This window comes from Lingula anatina, chromosome 4 (assembly GCF_051362555.1).
Source record: "Lingula anatina isolate TDL-2025a chromosome 4, LinAna3.0, whole genome shotgun sequence".
Classification (NCBI taxonomy): domain Eukaryota; kingdom Metazoa; phylum Brachiopoda; class Lingulata; order Lingulida; family Lingulidae; genus Lingula; species Lingula anatina.
In genome coordinates, this window is record NC_141770.1 from 25,071,710 (window position 1) to 25,093,867 (window position 22,158).

General features: G+C 35.1%; 1 protein-coding gene across 7 annotated transcripts in view; it reads right to left on the reverse strand.

Moving 5' to 3' along the window:
• The window catches only part of LOC106151524 (adenylate cyclase type 2-like), a 63,206-nt gene that overhangs the window by 23,094 nt on the left and 17,954 nt on the right, over positions 1-22,158 (reverse strand). For 4 of the 7 annotated variants that reach the window (XM_087010500.1, XM_087010499.1, XM_087010501.1 and 1 more), the window contains exon 4: positions 659-796. In XM_087010500.1, the coding sequence (XP_086866626.1) occupies positions 659-796 (138 nt within the window). Of the gene's footprint in view, positions 1-658; positions 797-11,431; positions 14,742-15,099; positions 15,120-16,222; positions 16,471-22,158 lie in introns of those variants that run through there. The other 3 variants (XM_087010503.1, XM_087010504.1, XM_087010502.1) reach the window with 3 other exon arrangements.

Sequence of the window (22,158 nt, forward strand, 5' to 3'; positions counted from 1 at the left end):
CCCTCCAATTAAGAGGTAAAGGAAGTTTCAGTTAGATGTACGATTAAGATAGGACCTGTTAAGGTTACAGGCATTGTTTATCTCAGTTTGCAAGACGGGGGGGAAGGGGGGGGGTTAGAACAATTGTGCCTATACAATTGATACAGAGGATTTGTACATACAGGTGACTTTAATAAGCAGAGGATTTTCTTTTATATTCCGTGAAAAATACACTAAATTTATATAAAATAATATCATGGCCAAAAAATTGTACGCACAGTGCATCCGTGCGTATGCCTAGTTACGCCCATGCTATTGATCACAAGTACCTATAAAAGGATCAAGTCACACTGCCCAAAGATGACATGATATTCAGAATTGCCATTGGATGTTTCTTTTGATAAAATCATGTTAACAGAGTGCCATTCTTACTAGCTGTATGGTGCTTCATGTTTATCCTGTTCAGTTTTTACAGCCATCACAAATCTCAACATTAGTGTAAGGTGCTTATAGTAAGCCATCAACTCCCATGGTGGCCTAACAATCTATTAAAGATTTCACTGTTGGTATTCAAAGGACTTGTTATATAATGCAGAAATTAGAAGGAAAACGTGCCAAAAATTAAATGAAGGGTTAGCAAAAACCAAAGTTTTTCATATAGTGTCATAGTGTTACTCACCGGGGAAGCAAAATCAATGATGACAAGAGAAGTGCAGAATGCCATGACAACCACAAGTAGACTGATAAACAGGCAGTGTTTGAGGCGGACACAGTAGCGCTGATAAAGGCTCTCGATGTCCATGCTCTTGAATTTGTCCTAGAATGAAAATAGCAAAAACATAAGAACAATTTGGATTGCATCCACATAGGAATTCACTTGGTTATATATGAACTCTTTGAATTTTTTCACTCTCTTGCTGTGCTGGTTTGAAGATAAAATGACACTTGGATAAAACTCCCAATATAATTTTTTAAAGTATCAATATAGCAAAGAAAAAGAATGCAGTATAATCCAGAACAAGTATGGCAATATGTTCAAGCAGTTACCAAAATGATACTTTCTCCAACAGTGTTTTTACAGCCAAATTAAGTAGAACCATTTCTCACTGACTTATATCATTCATTTATAAATGTGTGCTTTGCCTTGTTGTTGATTTTAGTATGTTGTCAGTATATGACAATAGATTCGACCAAGGTGAATCTTATTTTCATGATTCACATACGTCAATCTAGCACATCAATCCATACACTGAATCCCGAAACTCACATCACTGCCAGAAGACCCCATGTTCATCTTAACTAAAGTATTACGTCCATTCTTCCTGTTTTTCAAAGTACTCAATGCCTCCCATTTCCCAACAGAAATCAAACATGCCATTTCATTTACTGTACCACAAGTTTCAAAGTACCACAGGCAAGACGATTTCCAATGGGAATCTAATTTAAAAATCATTGCTTATTTTTGAGAAAAAATTTCATTTGGCATGTGAGGATACCTTTAACACTGAAAAAAAGTTAATCATTTCTGAAGAGATTTAAATTGTTTTCTGCCTACCAGGCATGACTTTTAAACCCATCTTCAAAGGCTCTTGATCACAAGCCTCATACGTAGAAAACAAATTAGGTCTCTTTTTTAGAAACAATTATTGACTTATGATCACCATTACACAAGAGTCAATAAAAACCTATTTTACTGGATTCTTTACTATTTAACTGAAAATACCATGGCTTGATGCATAAGTATATATTTTCTATCAAAGTGTAACACTGGTGGCAAACACTGCTTAAACTGATATCAGAATAAATGTTCTTTGATAACAAAGGGTCCATTCCCAATGTAACAAACTTTCTACGTAGATGGATCCATTTTGGCAGGAACCCTCCCTGAATGCAATAAGATAAGCAGATTAACAAGCTTCCTCTTGTTTCCAATGTACTTGTATAATCATCAGCTTTTCTGTATTCTATTTAATGTCAAGAGGAGTTCCAGGGTCACAGTTGAGTTGGATTTATCAACCTAGAATGCTAGATTCATTGGGAGTGAGCCCATGCAGCACAACTAGGAAGTCTTTACGCAGCCTACTACAAGTTCATTTTATTGGCAATCCCCAGTGATTGTATAATTTGATAGATATTACATGTACAGGTCAATGGACAACTTAATCAACTGCTTAAATTGATTAGTCTACTTTGTGTATTTAATTAAACCATTCAGTGGAGTATCTAATCGTGGCATTATGATTCCCCAGTGAGGGTTCAAATGAGATAAACAGCGTGGAAGATAATTGAAGTTCTCCACTGATTGACCTAATGTGGTGTGACATATGTGGAAGTTCCCAGGGTGTTCCTCAAGTTTCATAATGCCAATGAAGACTGTCTTTTACGCAAACTATGCAAATTCTGTCACTGCTTAATTATTGAATGCCAATGTATGTTGGAGGCTATGGAGGGAATTTCTGAAACTAAGACACTCAGGGTGTAAAAGTCTTTTTTTTTTTTTTTTTACAGAATGTCAGCTGGATACACTCTGGTATTACCTTTAATTGCAAATAAGAGCCAAACAATTTTTTGAAAATCCAAATGAACTTTAGTATTCATTATATAAAATGTTTTTACTATAGTTATAATCATTTGAAAAAACAAAGGGAATACTTTTACACTTCGTATCTAAAATAAAATTGTCATATCATAATCTCCTGTCTAAGGCAAGGGTTAATAGTCATTTACTTATAACATCCACTTAAAAACTCCACAAAACATTCTGGTTAAACCTTATATTTCTCTTTTCCATTTTAAAGGTGAAGAAAATATCAGACGCTGCCACTGTATTATTTTTTGTCTTAATAAAACCTCTGTTGTTGTCATGTATATGGCAGATCGAATGTTTGGACTTGGTTTAAAAACACTCTGCACCATCTGCAGCATGATGGAATTGTCAAAATATTACGTATGATGTCTAACATCATAACTTTTTTCTCAATAATATGACATCAATATTTCATGTCCTAAAAGAAATGGCATTTGGAAATTCAACAATAAAAGACTGACAAAAGGGGAATAGCAAATATAGAGATCCATGTAGAACAGCAGCTATTTTAATAGTGTTTTAATAATGTTAAAACATTAGTTTCAGAGGCACCTCTGAAGCAGACACTGAATCAGCTGTAATTTTCCAAGAGTCAAATTTTGTACAACCATAACATACATATAAGATCAGTTATTCAGGTTTAATCAACAGGAACCAAGGCTGGGTTTTGTTTGTGTCTACTTTTTTCATCAGCATACCATAAGGAGAATTAATACCAAGGCTGCTTCCCAACCCTTTACTGTACGCCGAACAGGAAATACTGTTCGCCTCCATACCAGAGGTGAATTTGCAGGGTCTAACAGACAACAAACTATCTATTTCACTCAATCCACTCTCTGTGCAGAGTGTGAGTGCCATATGTAAATTTGTAAACAGTGCAATTAAAAAGCGTGTATCCCTGTGTGGATAAGCATAGTTTCCTGCTTAAATTATTATTTTATATTTGTATTAATTAGAGAGCCTGTAAATGTAAACCATTTCTTCGTGCTCAATAAATTATTATTACATCTGTCCTGAGTTCCCGTATGAAAATCACAGATATTCTAGCAGTCTGGCAAGTTATTCTATCAGCTATCCCTCCCCCACACACACCTACTCCAATGTTTCTCTCCTTCCTGAACATTCAGAGTACAATCTAATGTATAATTTAGTAATTAGTGTTTGAAGGTCTGGAGCAGAAGGTGTGGGCCCACATCCTGAAATATCAAAAATTGGTGGAAATAAGTAAGGATCTTTGATATAACACCTCATCATAAATTTCCTGCAATTGAGGCAATGGCAATTTCTTCTCTGTTGTGCAACAATTGGGTTTCATAAGCATTAATACCCATGAGTTGTCTGTCACCTTTGGTTCAAGGGATAACTGAGAGTATATCATAACAAAATCAATACTGTCTTGAAGAAAATTAGACAAATTTCTTAGAAAGAAACATATCACACTTAAAAGAAAGATACCCCAGTAGCTGTCTGTCACTCTCGCAAAATTGGCAGCCACACAATCCACACTGAAACCCCCTGACAGCCACTTTTGTAGAAGTTGTCCTTATATTGACAACAATGATGAAAAGAATTGTGACACGTCTCACTGTAATGAACTCGGTAATGAAGTCACTTTGTTTAAGAATGAAGTCAGACTTAGACTATATATTGGTCCAGAGGCAGGTTCCACAAAAGGATGTAATGTTAAATGTTTTTGTCCTAAGTATCAGACATGTTTTTGTGCTAACTATTAGACATTAGACATTTTTTGGATAAATCTTAAGCAGTCCACTATAATATGGTCACAACTGGTCTAAATCATTGGTCATATCTATATCGGCCTTACGGTATTTATTCCCCTAACAGTATATGCAGAGAAAAACAGGTACAATATCAGATTCAAGGGAACTAGTTGTTCTACATATTAGTAGGTTTACCTTTGTTTAAGATTTTTGTCCAAATATTTCTGTAAATTTTGGTCTTGAAGGGTGGATTCACAATGAAACAATCGTACAATGTAGTTCGAACTAACTTCGAGGAGGCTCTCTGAATGCAATCAGATTAACACACCTTCTCTTGCTTCCCATGTACTTGTATAATCACAAGCTTTTCTGTATTTTAGTCAATGCCAGGAGGAGGCATGTTAATCTGTGGCATTCGCTAGGTTAGAGTCCTCTCTGAGTTAGTGTGCACTAGCTAGTGCAATAGATTCATTGTGAACACACCCTGTGACTTTATCTGATGGGCAAACCCTATAGAGGCCATTCAGAACAGAAGATCCCAGGATCTACTGATCCACAGATCAAATATGGTGGACCCTATATGAAAGAAGAGCCTACTAATCTGCTGACGGTATCCCCCTTGACACATGCAATTAAATGGATTAAATCAGGTCTCCGAGGTTTAATTGCTAGACCCCTGCAAGGAGGGTGTGTGTGGTGGCGGGGAGACCGTCAGCCCATTAGTCGTCACTTCTTTATTGTAGGGTCTGCCGTATTGGATCGGTGGATTAGTAAAGATTCTTGGATCTGCTGTTCTGAATTTAAAGGCCTCATAGTAAAATGAACCAAGAGGCTGGCTGTATAGATACTAAGTATTTGTTTGCTTACAGCATCTGGTAACAGGATTTGGTAGTCAAATATCCATTGAAAATGCACAGGTTATTAGAGATAATGATGCTATAATGACTATCTTATACTAATGATGACATTCTATAACTGGCACCAGGTCTTTAGGAACAAATATATAGGAATATGCTATAATAACTCAAATCAGATCAATATGTGATTATCATAAACTTGTACCTCAAAAGATTTTGTCACAATTGAAACCATACAGAAACTGAGTGCAAACTACTTGGTACGACTCTCAAACTTATCAGAACATCATAAAGTGCAGTACCACAAGTGAAAGTGTGTTTCTGTTGGCAGCCTTTGCACATTTTCTTCCAAATGGGATAGACATGTGACCCTAGAATTTGCTTTTAAATCTCTTCTCCCTAATTTTGGCACATTTAGAGCAATCCCTTAGTTACATCTGGCAAGCTGAGTGTAAAATGTTAAACCAGTCAAATGTTTCTTGACTTGCTGAGCACACACGCGCTAAAGGTCTTGAAATAATTGGCCTTCGTTCTGTCAAATTGTTTTTACACTGAAAAAAAAAAAGAAAAAAAAAAGAAAAACCTAATGTAACTATTAGGGCTGACTGTAAGTTTTAAGTTCTATACTTGAATTTTTCCCATAAATCTCAATAATCACTATGATATGTAGATTGACTTGTCAATTTGTCAGACCAAAGACAGGATAACTCTACATTTTTATACAAATTCTACTCATTTTTGACTATCAATCACATTACATCCATGTATTCTTTCCTGAATTAAAAAATATGATCAATAACAATTCTGTGCATTTTGAGAAAAAAATTGATAAAAAAGATCTTTTCATCTCCTGACCATTTTGTCATTTTATATCATTTACACTGTTATAAATAATTCAGGATCAAATCCCCAGCTGACAATGGTGAATTCCTAGGAAAAATCAGCAAATGAAGTGTGAACAAAATTAGATTATGAAGTGAAGTGTGAATAATGTTTTACTTAGATTATGAAATATGAATTAAGACTGGTGCATGATATATGAAAGGTAGTCTTTACCATGACAGGGCAGTTATACAGAAGTCTTGAAAAAAAGCATGAAAAAACTTTTCAATCCTTTAAAAAACATTGGGTACAACCCAATCTCTACACAAAAGTTTCACTAGATGCCTGAATACCCAGACACAGCTAGTATCCTGGACACTGAAAACTGCAGAGACTTGCACAGGGCTCCTTCCCAATGAAATTATCAGTCTATGTAGATTGATCAAACTTGCTGAATGCAATCAAATTAACATGCCGCCTCCTGGCATTGAGTAGAATATAGAAAAGCTGGTGATTATACGAGTATGTTAGAAATAAGTGGTGCTTTATTCTGGGCCCCATAACTCGAAAGCATCGCGTATTGCGAATAGCGATATCACATAGAGGCTACATTATATTATATGGGGCGAGTTATGGAATCGAAATGCTTGCGCTCGGTAGCAATGCGCAATGCTTTCAATGCTTTTCGCAATGCTTACGGGGCCCTGTTCAACTGATTGCATTCAGTGAGTGTCCCTTAGGAGTAGTATTGATCTAAATAGGCAGACAGTGTCATTGTTGATGATTCCATGGTTTTCTAGGGCATTTGAGACTGAGGGTGAATCCAGAAAACAGTTGATGAAAATGACCTAGCTGCTGCTGTGAACCTTCCATTTTTAGGAAATTAAATGTACATGTCGAGGAAATGAGAGCACTGGCAAAACTATCAACTGATGACTTCAAAATGGAAAAAAGTCCGTGGCTATAATTTGTGTACAAAATTGAAAGTTAAAAAGCCATAGCAAAAATGCAAGGTTTATGAACAAAGAAAAAACTCGATCCCCTCCTGCACTTTTATAGGGGAATCCACCAGAAAAAATTAATTCATAGAGAAAAAGGTGTAAAGCGAGGAATGTATGTAAGCACTAATACTTAAATTTCATTTCTTGCTCACCGCCATTCTCTTTTCCAATTTCATGCTTTGCTGCCTGCCAGTAGGCTACTTTCCATGAATAAAAATCCAAATGGTATTTATTGCTGTCTGCAACAGTTTGTAAGTGTAAAACTGTTTAAAAATACTGAAAAACAAACATGGTTTTCCCTAATTTGTAACCATGTCCACACTGGGAAAAACACCTAGTGCTCTGTAACTCTCCCAGATGGCATGGATTATTCCACTTTCATTTCACCCGTAACAAATCTAATATAACCACTCACAATACATTAAATTATTCAGTAAATCAATTACAAAATGTTGTTTTTAGAGTGTATAAACACCATTAAAATAAACATGAATGCTAAGTACTATATTAGGCTATTAAGACCTGTATAAATTTGCCTGAAATGCCACTACTGTCAACATATTATTTCCATTTTTTTTGTTAAAAGTTCAAATGCTGCCTGAGTATAAATAATAGTGATGTCCTAAGTACATATCGAATAAGCCTTGTCTCTAGGTGACAGTTAGAAACAAACATGTTGCTTCCTCCACCCCAAGTTTGCTCCAAAAATATTTGAATTGTGATTGAAACGACCATTTTCATGTGCCTTGACCTTTCCAAATATATGCCATCACATGCAGTAATCAGGAAAAACAAGCCACAGAAAGTGTTTGAAACCTGAGCTGTAGACTAGAGTGTATTGAACATAAGTTGAAAATGACATGTTTAACATACCCACCTCAAGAAAAGTTTTTAACAATTTTAGGGTAGCTTTGCTACATGCCACTAGCAACATCATAAAAAAAGGCCATTGATTTATGGCATTTCAGTGTCCTATCAAACAAACTCTTTCAATAATTTTTTTTCTAAATTTAGTGCTTAAATAGACCTGTTTTCAAAACATAACAATAACACTGTTGTCAGGGTATTAATTTAAATAATATAATTCTTTTTTATGATTCAGTTTTCTCTTAATGTGACGGTTTTTTCAAGACTTTATTCACAGCAATTTTTCATAAGGGCACTATAAATACATTTTAGTTATTAGACTTTAACTCAAGAAATAACCAGAAAATAGTTTTAAAGACTTATATTCACACACATTCCTGTTTAATTGGCTAAGCAAGACCTTCCAACTTATTAAAACTTTTTTCAACTTAAGTTTTAGAAAGTTGGAAAGCCTTGTGTAATTTGTCTATTTGAAGACCTCAACTAGTCTCTTTCAAGTTAAATTCAGATTTGATGGGACGTTGATCGAGACATGGAATGTATGGGTTTTCCAAGTGCTTGGAACTTCTACTCATGCACATGCACGTGTTTTCCCAGGCAGTCTAGAGATAATACAAGTTTAAGTTAAAAACTGATGAGATAATTATAATTATGACTCAGCAACCTATTTAGTTGATGAGTGTTATCACACGCTTCTATTTCAATCAAAGTCAATCATGTCTACTTCTACACAATGTAATCCCAATCAAGAGTCAATTAATTCCAATCATGAGTCAATTAATTCCAATCACAAGCCAATTCATTCCAATCACATTCTCAATTGCAGATACACATCTTACCTGTAAAAGAAAGAAATGTGCACAGGATGCTCTGGGAGATGAAAAAATCATCTTGAGAGAGAGAGAGAAAAAAACTCTCTTTTAGTCTATAATTCATCCCCAGTCATTCATTACACTAATCAGTGCATAACCTATCTGCCAGCATGCTTTCACATTAGGCTCCAAAAAATTACCCTAACAGCATGTTTCCAGTCAGACAGGCTCAATCTATTTTAGAGCGACCCAACCCATTATCTCATTCAAATCAAATTAGCTCACCAGAGACATCAGATTTAGCCTCTCTGTTACCCCCCACCCAACCTCCCACCTCCACCCCAGTTACTCCACCTCATCTTTGTAACTGAGATAAGGTAAAGGAGTTGATGAGTTTGGACCTACTCAACTTGAGCAGAAACATGATTTTAGACTGCTCTCACTCTGTAAGAGTAACTATTAACACAGTAGTGTGGACCTGATAGAACCTGCATTGGAAATGATCTCGGTTTGCAAAATGTAAGAAATCTGAGATAAAATCAAGAATGTTTCTTGGTAATGCATTCTTGATAATATTTACAAACAATACACCTGTAGACCTGCTTGGCTGTGCTGCATGTAAAAATATGCAAACCAAAAATTAAAGTGCCCTAGAGAGAACTACATAAAACAATATAATTAACAAGTACACAGGGAGGACATCATTTGAAAACCATTTGGCATTCAAACTGCCGCATAAATATGTTTCCTAATAAACAGGACATGGACTAGGTAATCATTGCATGAGTTGCAGTGAAAATTGTCCGTGTTCCCATCTTAACGCTACCTCCTTTTGCATAAGTATTACCACATCAATAAACTGCCAACTATAATTCACAGTGAATGATGCTTGGATTAGCAGGTACTCCCTGCAAGAGTTACTGTTACAATTATCATGTATCATTATTTTCCAAATTAATTACCCCGTTTTGCAAGTTGTCTTTTTACCTTTTAATTTACAGGATCTTCTAGGTGTAATTTAATCTCTATCATACAGTATTTTTATTTTTTATTGTTATAATAATAATTTTTTTGATAAAGGGTAATTTGTCAGGCCCTAGAAACCCCCTGTGATTCCCACTTGTGTTTCTTGGATTTCAAAGGTTCCTTGCTGGCAACTTGTTCTGTGAACCTCTGTGAACTTGTAATTGTGCACATCACCAACTGCTGTATGCACTTTTGATACCCATGTTAATAACCCTCATAACTGTAATTGGTGCACGGATAACCAGGTATGGCTCTGCAAGAGTTGCCGTAAAAATAATTAGTATCTCCAGAGCATCTTATGCTACTACTTCCTTTGGCAAAAAGCATTGCCTGGAAAAACATGCAGTTTGTGATTTTTGTCTCTACCCTTCTCAACAGCTGCTATGAAAATAACTACGATGTACATGGAGTCTTCAGATTAAAAAGAAGCATTTTCTGATAATGTTCAACTAAAATGGCTGCAAACAAAGCCCCAAAAGTTTAACAATTCCTCAACAAGTTTCACTAATGGGCAATTGAACATGTTTGCTTTCCAAATAGAAATCTTTTCTTTTTTTTACTTTATGTTTGTTTTATCTACAGGTGGTCATGTGATCACAACCCCAAACATCTGACACACTTAGGGCCCATTCCCAATGAAACGATCGTTCTTTGCTGACTGATCAAACTCTGTGGGGACTCTTGCTGAATGCACTCAGTTTCACAAATTTACATGCCTCCTCCTGGCATTGAGTAGAGTACAGAAAGGCTGGTGAGTATGATGGAAACAGGGAGTTTTACCAGCAGATTTCATAAGTAGTAACATTATAATTTTGTAAAAAGTGCTGAAATATATATGCATCATGGGTTTAAGAAATAAATTATTATTACCAAAACAAAACAATAACTATATCTGGGGTAGCACCAGCAATTTTTTTCGCTTAGCCAAATCACCACTTTTTGTCACTTTGTTATCCAAATGGCTTTAATTTGACTAAAATTTGTCAAATCAAACCTTTTTTGTTTAGCCAACTTAAGTCAGTTTTAGCATTTGGCTAAATTGACGAGTGTTAGCACTACCCCAGTATATTTTAAAATTATGCAATATCAAGAATTTCACACATGCAGACAGGCTACGTATAGTGATAGGTGCAGAAACTATTGTATCTGAACATAGACGATATCCAAGAAGCAAAATAATAAAATAAAATAAAATAAATCTGCACCATTATATGAAGCAATAATGCCCACTTTTGCATTTCCCCATTTTAGGGACACTTGAATTAAAATCTCTTTCAATTAAATCTCAACTGAAATTCAGTAGAACTTGGTTTACATTTAGTACGTAGGACATACAGGTGAATTTAAGACCTGCTAGAAGGGGACAGTTTAAAATCATAAAATGATCTGGGAACTGGACACGAATTACTTAAAAAAAATTAAAAACTACAACCTGTCTCTGAGCACGTGATAATGCATACACAGTATGCCACTGGTACAAAAAGAAACATTTTTCTAATCAGCATGGTCCTCGTCTGAACACAGATTACTATAATATCATTGTCTCTATATACATGTAATTAAAGTACCTGGCCCAGCAGCATCACAAGATTTGTGTCAGTTTTCTAACTACACGTGTCTAATAATTTGCAAAAAAAAAAAAAAAAAAAAATCATAAATCAGACTGAAAACATTTAAGATAATTGTAAAGCAGTGACGTGCAAAAGTGTAATGAATTTGGATTTATTCTTTAGGTGCAAAATGTTCTTTGTTGACTTACCCTGCGAGCATCTATGTGAAGGCTGTCCCGTAACTCTAAGGTTGGGACAGGAACTCGGGACAACCTCCGCAAGCTGTTCATAAATCCAGAGTGGCCTTTGGAGTGACGATGACGACGATGCTGACGAAAACTCATTTTGCCTTTTTGCTAATGACAAATTGTGTTAACTTTTCATTAGATGGTCAACACTGCAATTTTCTATGACCTTTGGTTTGCTCATTTGCTTTAAGAGATTAAATTGTCTTTCCAATGTCTCATAAACCATGACGTAGTTCATGCTTCTCCATCTCATAACAACTGAAACCCAGCTTCCTATGAGTACAAATCCCAGTTACAGTGAGAGCTCAAGCCTGAATTCAGCTCTCAGTACAAGCTTTCACATTTTTTATAGTATATGAGCATCAGTTTTTATACATTAAAATCTAGGTACATTACTAGTTCCTATCATTTCCAATATCCAGCTTCAGATGTCAAATTCCAGTTACACTTGTTTATCCAGACAACCCTGCATCACGACTTCTGCAGTCATGGAAACTTCTTGTTAAAACACCTCCGTCTTACGTAATTGTCTATACAGCATAGATATGTAGAGCTCTAGCTGCTTGTTTTCCTTCAGTAATGAAATGACTTCAACTGCATGTCAGTCTAGGCTATATCCTTTACAACACTGAGCTGTGTCTCTGCTAATTATCTTTGATTGCACTCAAGTTTTCTCGCCCTTTTCTTTTCAGATAAATTTAAAGTCAGAAATATTCATTGTTAAATCAAATTTGAAATTTTGACCATTTCCAACTATGAATAATCCATCCACAGCTACTAAATCTGCTTTCTATCATTTTGACAATTAAATAAACAGGTCTTTCCTTAACAAGAGAGATAATATATAATAATATAATAATAATAATTCTGGCTTTAAGTCTCTGTACTCAATGTCTGCTGTTAAGTGCCCATCTGAGAATGCACTATCCATACAAGAACATTTATATCAGTGCTAATTAACCTAGCTGGAAGAAAAGGAGACCCACAAGAAATGTCTCCTGTGAGTGACCTTTAATAATATCAATCCAGTCAAATAGTTCTGTCAGTGAACACACTGTTCTACTTCCTCCAAATGAACAGGGTAAAATCCCAGCCCTTTGTCCTAGATTTCCTCCAATGTATTGTGAATGTAAATAACGATCCTAAAAGATGTGCATTCCTGGCTAATACTCTACCTTCATATTCCTGGTTACTTTAAATTAATAACAAATATCTTCCTCTGAAACTTCTCTGATCTACGTGTGCATTTTCCTGATATGCTTTTATGTCCAGTGTGTGAAAGAGCACTGGAACTGTCAGTAATAGCTATTTCGATTTGGCATTAAAACTGTGTGTACTTACAAAGTAACTTGAATACACTGGATAAACCTGTGCATGGTTTAAATTGTTTATAAGTTCCTAATACCAGTAATCTTCCCTGTTGACTTGATACATGGATGCTTTTATTGCATGTATACAATCCCGATTTTCTTGGCCTTAACTCTGTATTTGTACTACATACACTGGCTCCCCAGTGATTTAAATGGTAGCCACATTTTCATTTACCGTAATCTGAATTCCAACAAATTGACTCTGGCTCACCATAAAATCAGTTTTTCACACTTAACTCTCAACAAATAGTCATCGTTTTCAGTTGAATGCCATTCATTGCATCCTTCAGCATTTCAGACTGCCTTCTCTCTCAATGAATCTCTAAAGCATCATGACCTCCTTCTTTTAAATGTGAAACGAATTAACTTGGCGATGACTTAAATTTCCTTTTAACTTTACCTTGACGTCTAAACCCACTTGAAGTTAAACAAGCCTGGAGAAAAGATCCTTTTTGCTGTCCATACTTGGAAAAAAAAACCTGATTTATTCTGTAACAAATCAGTATGTGAGTGTGCATTAAAAAACATGCAGGTTCAGAAATCAAAAGATTCCAAGCGTGATTGCCAATGACCTGCAGGATTTTTTGCTGTAACATCTACCTAAAGCACCTGGCAGTGAAAAGTAAAGCCAGCTGGCTCAAACAAGCTCCATCTTGAGAATCTCTCCCCACACAGTCATACACAAAATCACTGTGAAATGAATATAGAGCAAATTAATGCCAGGATTGAAGTCTCCAGATTTTTTTTCCAATGCTCTATCTGACAACATACTGTCTCTAGGGCAACTTCATGTTGAACATTTTTCCACCAATTCATTGGTGAATCTAAATCGCCATGGAAAATCTATCCCAATATTTTCCCCTTGTGTTACTCATCATAAAAATTCACTAATAAGATATTCTGAAGTCTTTGGTGATTTTTTTAAAATCAAGCTCAAATGTCCCTGATTTTTTTTCATTTTGCATGTGCCAAGTTATGTTTGGTAAACAACAAGGTTTTTTTTTAACATTACAGTTGGCATTTGAAGAATATGTATCAACTGGGATAAATGACTTTGTCAGATTCCAGACAATACATAGTCACTAAATTTGTAAGTGTAAAAAACACGGTTTCCATGTAGACCAACTGCAGCACTACTTGTTGCCTGCTGTGACACTGTATTAAAATTTCTCTTAATAAAAACAATGCCAGAGAGCTTAGCATGTAGTTTTCCCATTGGAACATCAATGAAAATAGGACATTCAAATAAGAAACTGACTGACATGCGGTCCGAGTTTTTGTCCTCCAGGAGCAACCACTGACTTCATGAATGTTAGAGTCCTGCGAAAACTCTTCCAATGCACAGAACTTGAATCATTTCTGAATCAACCTTCTCGCCAGAAATTAATTCCCATAACTGAATTAGAATAACTCTCATGAAATATAGGATGAGTACCTGCAAATACTATACTTTTATCTCCTTTTATGCAGTCAGATGGCTAGGGCACCAACAAAACCTGCAAATAGGGAGTTAGGAAATAGCATTCCAACAAAAAAACACTTGTTTTCTTTTTTCCTGACTGATCACGTAATAATGTGATTTAATTTGCGTTCCAAAGAAGTGCTGAATCACGCGAGACATTTTTGTAGTTCCTTTATCAAACAACCACAGTGGTCCTATTGGTGATAATTCATACAGGAAAAAAAATTGATTGAAACTTATCAGCTGTTAATGTTCTCATAAGCTTTCCTTTCACTGGGTATGTAACTTTTTAGTTCTGCACACATTGTTGCTGTATTACCTGTTATTTCATACCCCATTGTATGTGCCACTACCATAAAGACTTTTCTTTGATAAAAATAAAATTAGATAAAACCTTAGATTTTGTTTTCTATTATTGACTTGTTATCAGTCAAAAATTGAGATAATTAGTCATACAACTTAGACAAATGTAGAATATTTGGGGATTTGTTTTGTTTGTTCTCTAAGCTTAAAAGTGTGCATGTACATGTACAAGTGGCAGTATCAGGATCCCTTTGGATTTTCAAAACAGTGCAGGAAAAGTTTTAAAAATAAGAATTTAACTGGCATTTCAGCGTCTCTCACTTAGTTCATGACATACATACACGCAACATTTCTAGAATTGGCAATTATTTTTTCGTAAGAACCCACATGAAACTTTCTTTCACAAAATGAAACTAATGAGGTATTACAGGCTAAAATGTCACTAATTACATAAATATCAAAGAACCACAAAGAACTGTGACAATATTCACCACCTTCTACACAGCAGAGCACACCTCTCTTCCTTTATCTTATCAAAACATGTTATCTGCTAACTCCGTCAGCTGGTGTTACTTTGTCAAGCTGCAAGTTAATTAACACCTTTTGCACAGCAAATGAAACACTTCACTGGACCAGTCTACCTTGTGAGATTGACAACTTAATTGCCCAGCTTTTATATAAAAACTCCCCCCTCCCCCCCCCCCCCCCCCAAACACAAGATCTATTAATTATCTTTACCTAAACAGCAGGAATTGAACCTATGGAGAACTGGAGTACAACTCTCTATAGTAATTATGTGTTTAAGGGCCTTTGACAGGGGCAGATCCAGAGATTTTCTGACAGTCATCCAAATTATCTTTGTTGGTCCATTCTCCATTTTTGACCATCTTCCAACAAAAAAATTAGACACTCCTCACATAAACTTAAAAATCTGACTGTCTTCCAGAAGACCCAGAACACAGTTAGACAACATTCAGATGGAAGCATCATACTAGATGGGTGAGTCCAACTCATGGGGGATTTTTTTGCTGAGTGCAATCAGTGGAATCAGCTTAATTGTCTGACATGCCTCCCATAGTATATGCAGCTAGGGGATACGTACAACTATTGTGTGCTGATTAAGCCGATTCGACTGATTGCAATTTAACAAAAATGCCCACTGAGTTGAACTAGCTAGTACATTGTTTAAATCTGAGTGCGCCCTAGCTAAAAGCGTACATGAGTGGGGGATCAGTCCTTACATTCATGCAAGAATCATATGATTTATGTGATATAGGATTAACAGTGAACATACATGCAGTTCCAGATGGTACGGAAAAATTTGATCATTACACCTCTCAGTAAATCCTGATTCTGGTACTTGTTTTGATCTAATCATCTTTTTCTGCCAAAGGTGCTGTACGTTGCATATTAAGCCAACATTATTGGAAAATTCTAGGGTTAAAGAGCAGTGCTGTTAAAAATTTTCATTTGATAAAAACAGTTCCCTTCGAAGATGAAGCTCACCATTCAACTTTTCAATTCATTATATCATTTTCCTTTTTCAAAACACCAAACAGAACAAACTAAGGTAACAATACTACCTAATACTACGTACCTAAGAAAAAGGTCACATACCTCGCTAAAATCCAGGCAGCCCCTAAATCTCAAATCTTTTAATTCTCAACATTTGACTTTTCCTAATGCATTTTGTCAGCAAAAGTCAGCTGTACTCATCCCACCTGGGACAGCGACCCCATAATTAATGTGATAGAAGGTCTGCGTACTTTTGGAATATCTCGGTATTAATCAAGGCAGGCAGGTCCATTAGGACTCCCCAAGTCTATAGGGATGATTCTCACTGGCATTAACCTCATATCTACATTGCATCTATACAGAATGCCCAAAGAATCATAGGACAATTAATAAACTTAAAAGTATAATAGACCATGAAATCTATTCATCAATGTTTGTATTTCCAGTCAAGTTATGACAGGCTAGCTTAGGATCTGTCTCTCAGAAGACTGTGGTTTATCATTTCTAACCATGAAAGGCCAATCTAATCACTATTTTTCCCATAGCCCAACATCACTGTGATGCCAATGAGGCAAAGCTTCGCTTAGGATGTTTATCTCAACAGACTGTAAATATCATTTCTAACCATAAAAAGGCAATCTAATCATTCTGTCAACACACAAAATATTATGGTAATGCAAATGAGGTAAAGCTATACCTATGGGTTAATCTAAGCAGACTGTGTCATTATCACTTTTTAAAATAAAAATTTAATTGACTATTACATCTCGTCGAACAACCTATCAATAGGGTAGGCCTAAATGTGGCTCATCTATTTGGCCATTGATTAGAAGTTGCTTCCAGCTGAGGATCTTCAGGAGCTCGTAAAAATTCATGGCGAGGAGGAAATGATTTCTGAAAATTTGGTAGTTTATGCAGGCACTTTTGAACAAGATATATATATCATGTCTGGGATACCAAATGCTGCACATTTTAATACATAGGGGGCACATATTTTGTGTCAAAATAGGTGTTGTACATTATAAACTACATACAATTATTTACATATGAGCATTAAGAAAATTAGAAAATTTATCAGTTCATCAGTTTAACTTAATAGTTCAAGATTACAGAAAGAGGCTCATTATGATAATAGATGAAAAAAAAAAAAAAAAAAAAAACTTAATTTTCACCAAACATAATTTAGAAAGATGATGAAGAGTTGTTTTTTTTTTAAAATCATACTATAGCATGTGTTACATGTACACAAGACATCAGGGGTTACATTCAACTGAAGAATGGTAAAAATTCTTTTTACCAAGAAGTAATTCACCCCATACACCTTAACAAATACCATGCACACTCCGCACATTTTTGTTCGTAACCATACACATTCAGAGGAACTAAATATTGCCTCCTAAAGCAATCTGGTTCTCTGACAATCGGCACATTTTGGATCCATTTACATCCAAAAATGTCACTTGTCTGAATCAACAGGGACAAATATCAAAAATGTGTCCCGATAAGGTTACAGTCCCTGGGTTAATGTTGTGCATGACAGTAAATGAACTCTTCAAATCCAATTTTCTTCCTCTAATCTGATCCTGAGTGCCCCATTAAACAAATGATGTAGAAGGTTCTGAACAGTAGACCATCAGTAATCCAATAACTGGAATTGATTTGAGATAGGATTCACAGGCTTCTACATAGGGCATGTTCCAATGTGTGCCAACTTAGACAGGAGAAAGCCTAAAAGCCATCAGACAAATGAGAGCCTATCATATACCAGTATGATAATTATATAACACAAGCTGGAATGTTTTCATACCATAAGTTTGTGTTTTATATCAGATATGATCCATGTACCAAGTTAATGAAACATTTTTAACTTGAAGCCTAATGGTATAATTGTTATTACATAAAGATTTGTGGTACATAAATAACTTGGTGTATCTGATACTTAATATTCATATTCCAATATTATGAGATACCACCCTCCTCTGTGCACATGCATGAGTGCATGATTTATCTCTTTCAAATGGTTTGAGTGCTAAAATCAGATAGATACCAATGCACAGTTAAATTTGCAATATTGTTAATTTGGTATAGTATAAGTTTTTAAGAATGACTGGTCCCCATACCCCACAATATCATGCATCTAAAATGCCACCCTTGAAAGTCAAAACCTGCAAGATCAACACAATTTAATCAAGGGGCTTTGCTATGGTGTGAAACAATATTCAAACTTGGCAATGCTATAAAATAATTTTGCACCAATCATATTCAAATGTGAAGTATTTAGGATGTCTTTTCCTGTCATAAAAAAATACCTGCAACACTACAAAAATGAAATCATCTTTGTTATGTTAGCTGGAAAATTTGGTAAAAACCTAATTGTAAAGAAGTAAAAATGAGTATTTTTCAAGATTATGAAACAAATTTCAGAGATCAGTTCAAAGACCTCAAAACCCAAGCAAAAAAAAGCACAGTGCACTTAGATCAAAACATCTTTTAACATAACAACATTTACAAAAACAAAGACTTTAAAGCATTCAGTAAATGTGACTAACAAAACTCTAAAATTCCAAAATTCTGAACTTTGAGTTGGAGTTAAGAAAACAAACAAACAAATAAACAAAGAATTTTTTGTAGTCATGAAGAAAAACCTTCATACCAGTATCAACTTAAAATCTTCAAGCCATTCACTTTGACACACACACAAAAAAAAAAAAAAAGTTTCCCTACTACTCACCAAGAAAACACAATACACCACAAACCTTCAAATTTTGCCAGCAAACTCCTTGGCGTCCAAAACCACAAAAACCACCATGCATTCAGGGTCAATACCATTGATTAACAGGCACTTAGCATATCCTATTATTCAAAGTGACAAGATAGTATCATCACTCCCACCAACTACTCCATGATGTCTGTAGTCCACTGTACCTCATCAATCAAAACTGGTCTTAAAGCAGCAGGAGACTTAAAAAAACTTTGGTAAGATTGTCAATGAGAAACATGTTATTTGGTATTAATACTGATTTAATTGGAAGGTCAGAAAATATAAGGAATGCCTCTATTATGTAATCCCAGGACCACCATCCTACCCCAAACAAACACACATGTAACCCCCCCCCCCCCCTCCCAATACACACTCTCATTCAATACTAACATTTCTGGGTAGGCAGTTTCATCTATATGAAAGTCTTGTCAAGCAGCAACTTTAAATGCATCTCTACAAACTTTTCCCTTTACTTGGTACACATATTAATTGACTGTGCTGAAGCTGTTTGGGAAAACAATCTCACTTTCACATCCAATAACTAGGGCACTTAACCTGACTATCGAACTCTGACACTTTTTAATCAGTCAGTATAGCAACCAATTACCAAACTTTTTCAGAGATAAACAAACCACTTCATCCATACTGACCAACAGCAATGACATCAAAAACGCTTCATTTAAGAAATATTTTCTGGACAAAATCCACCAGGGAACAGTCAACACATTCATTCATTCATTTAGATATTGATTCAAATTCCAAAGAAATGAATGTGTGCTGTGACAGTGTTGAGAGTTCAAGGAGGCAGAATGCCCCTTGGCGCAACTCCTCAACTTCAGATGAACCATGAAATATGAGCAGGAAAAAATTAATTCTGATCAATTTTTGCATAAACAAGGGGATCCAAGAGACGTTTTCTTAGAGAGAAAGATAGAAAACTTCCACAACACAAACAAGTTAAAGCATAACATTTGAGTAGTGTATGATTAAATTAATATCTAGAGCAGAACAAATATTGGTGTCAACTTCCACTTTTTTTTTTTCGTTATTCTTAGTGTTTGGACAATAAGAAGTATTAGCTAATGTTAAGGTTTTTGCATAAAGAAAATTATTGTGTGTTATTGTTTAAAAGATTTTAAATGAAACATTTGTTATTAATTATTGTAAAAACAAACCAAAAGTTAATATCATAGTTGTTTTTAAAAGATTTAAAAAGTTTTGTCTCAAATTAAAGACACACACATGCATGTTATGATGGCACTTTATCAAACCTAATAGGCTACAATATCATATCTATCCAAGGAACTCAAATTAAATAAACATTTTTCCTTTTTTTTTTTTTTTTTTTGCAAATTTAACAAGAGCTGGTATTGTTTCCTTTTTCTCTCTCTATCTGAACATTGAAAAACAAAAGAAATATCAATGAACATGCCTTATAACACTAATAATAGTAATAAATAAATAATAAATTGTAAGTAAATTTTAAACAGCATACTTCAAAAGGGAATAGCACTGTAATAATTTCAAAAAGAGGGAATAAAATCTTTGAATTAAGATCAATTCCCCCGCCCCCACTTACCTACATGTGCCTTATAGTCATACAATCAATAAAGGATTCTGATCAATTGATCAATGAAAAAAATTAAAATGTAAGTCTTAGTAGGCTAGGGTTTTCATAGAACCATTTAACTGGCCTAATGATTTTTTAAAAGCTTTTCATATCAAAAGATGGAATTTCTTTGAAAACACTGTTATCATGTACGTCAAAGGATTTGACTTCAAATTAATTTTTCAGAAACTGTTATCTTGAACGAGTGGATGAGTCCCTGTGCTATATTTGTCGTCTTGACTCTAAGAAATAGTGCAGATGATTGAGAGTTGATCTTGAACTCAATTAACTAAAAGCAATCCTTAAAGACAAACCACTGGCCTTAAAGACTGACAAATAGCTTCTATGGCAAATGGCATTTACAAACTAGAGGATCAGAGAGGCGATACCGCCTCCAAATATTGTACCACCAGCTGGAGCAAACGCATTCGTATAGACCCCCACATACACAAAATAAGGGACACAGCCACCAGTTTTGTGCTTGACAAGCTGTAAAAATGCAATCAACAAGAATTTTTTAACTATTGCAAAAAATATATATGGTACAATCAAATTTAAGTTCTTCGTAAGGTAGGTCAAGGGTCAATTTCAAGGTCACAGTAAATTGCCAGTATATGACTTCCTATTCAAGTTCAAGAGTAACTATGGACCTATCTCTGTCAAGTTTGAAGTTAAAAGAGAAAGAAATTAGCAGAGTTCAGTTCATGATAAAAAGTAGGTCAAAGGTCAATTTCAAGGTCACACTTAGATTGCCAGTATAGGACTTCCTATTCAACTTCAATAGTAACTATGGACCTATCTCAGCCAGTTTTGGAGATAAAAGGGAAGCAAAATTTGCAAAATTCAGTTCATGGTGAAAAGTAGGTCAAAGGTCAATTTCAAGGTCACATTTAGATTGCCAGTATATGACTTTCTATTAAAGTTCAATAGTAACTATGGACCTATCTCTGCCAGTTTTGGAGATAAAAGGGAAGCAAAATTTGCAAAGTTCAGTTTATGGTGAAAAGTAGGACAAAGGTCAATTTTAAGGTCACATTTAGATTGCCAGTATATGACTTCCTATTCAAGTTCAATAGTAACTACGGACCTATCTCAGCCAGTTTTGGAGATAAAAAGAAAGCAAAATTTGCAAAATTCAGTTCATGGTGTAAAGTAGGTCAAAGGTCAATTTTAAGGTCACATTTAGATTGCCAGTATATGACTTCCTTTTCAAGTTCAATAGTAACTATAGACCTATCTCAGCCAGTTTTGGAGATAAAAAGGGAAGCAAAATTTGCAAAATTCAGTTCATGGTGTAAAGTAGGCCAAAGGTCAATTTAAAGGTCACATTTAGATTGTCAGTATATGACTTCCTTTTTAAGTTCAATAGTAACTATGGACCTATCTCTGCCAGTTTTGGAGATAAAAGGGCAGAAAAGTTTGCAAAGTTCAGTTCATGGTGAAAAGTAGGTCAAAGGTCAATTTCAAGGTCACATTTAGATTGCCAGTATATGACTTCCTATTCAACTTCAATAGTAACTATAGACCTATCTCAGCCAGTTTTGGAGATAAAAGGGAAGCAAAATTTGCAAAATTCAGTTCATGGTGTAAAGTAGGTCAAAGGTCAATTTTAAGGTCACATTTAGATTGCTAGTATATGACTTCCTTTTCAAGTTCAATAGTAACTAT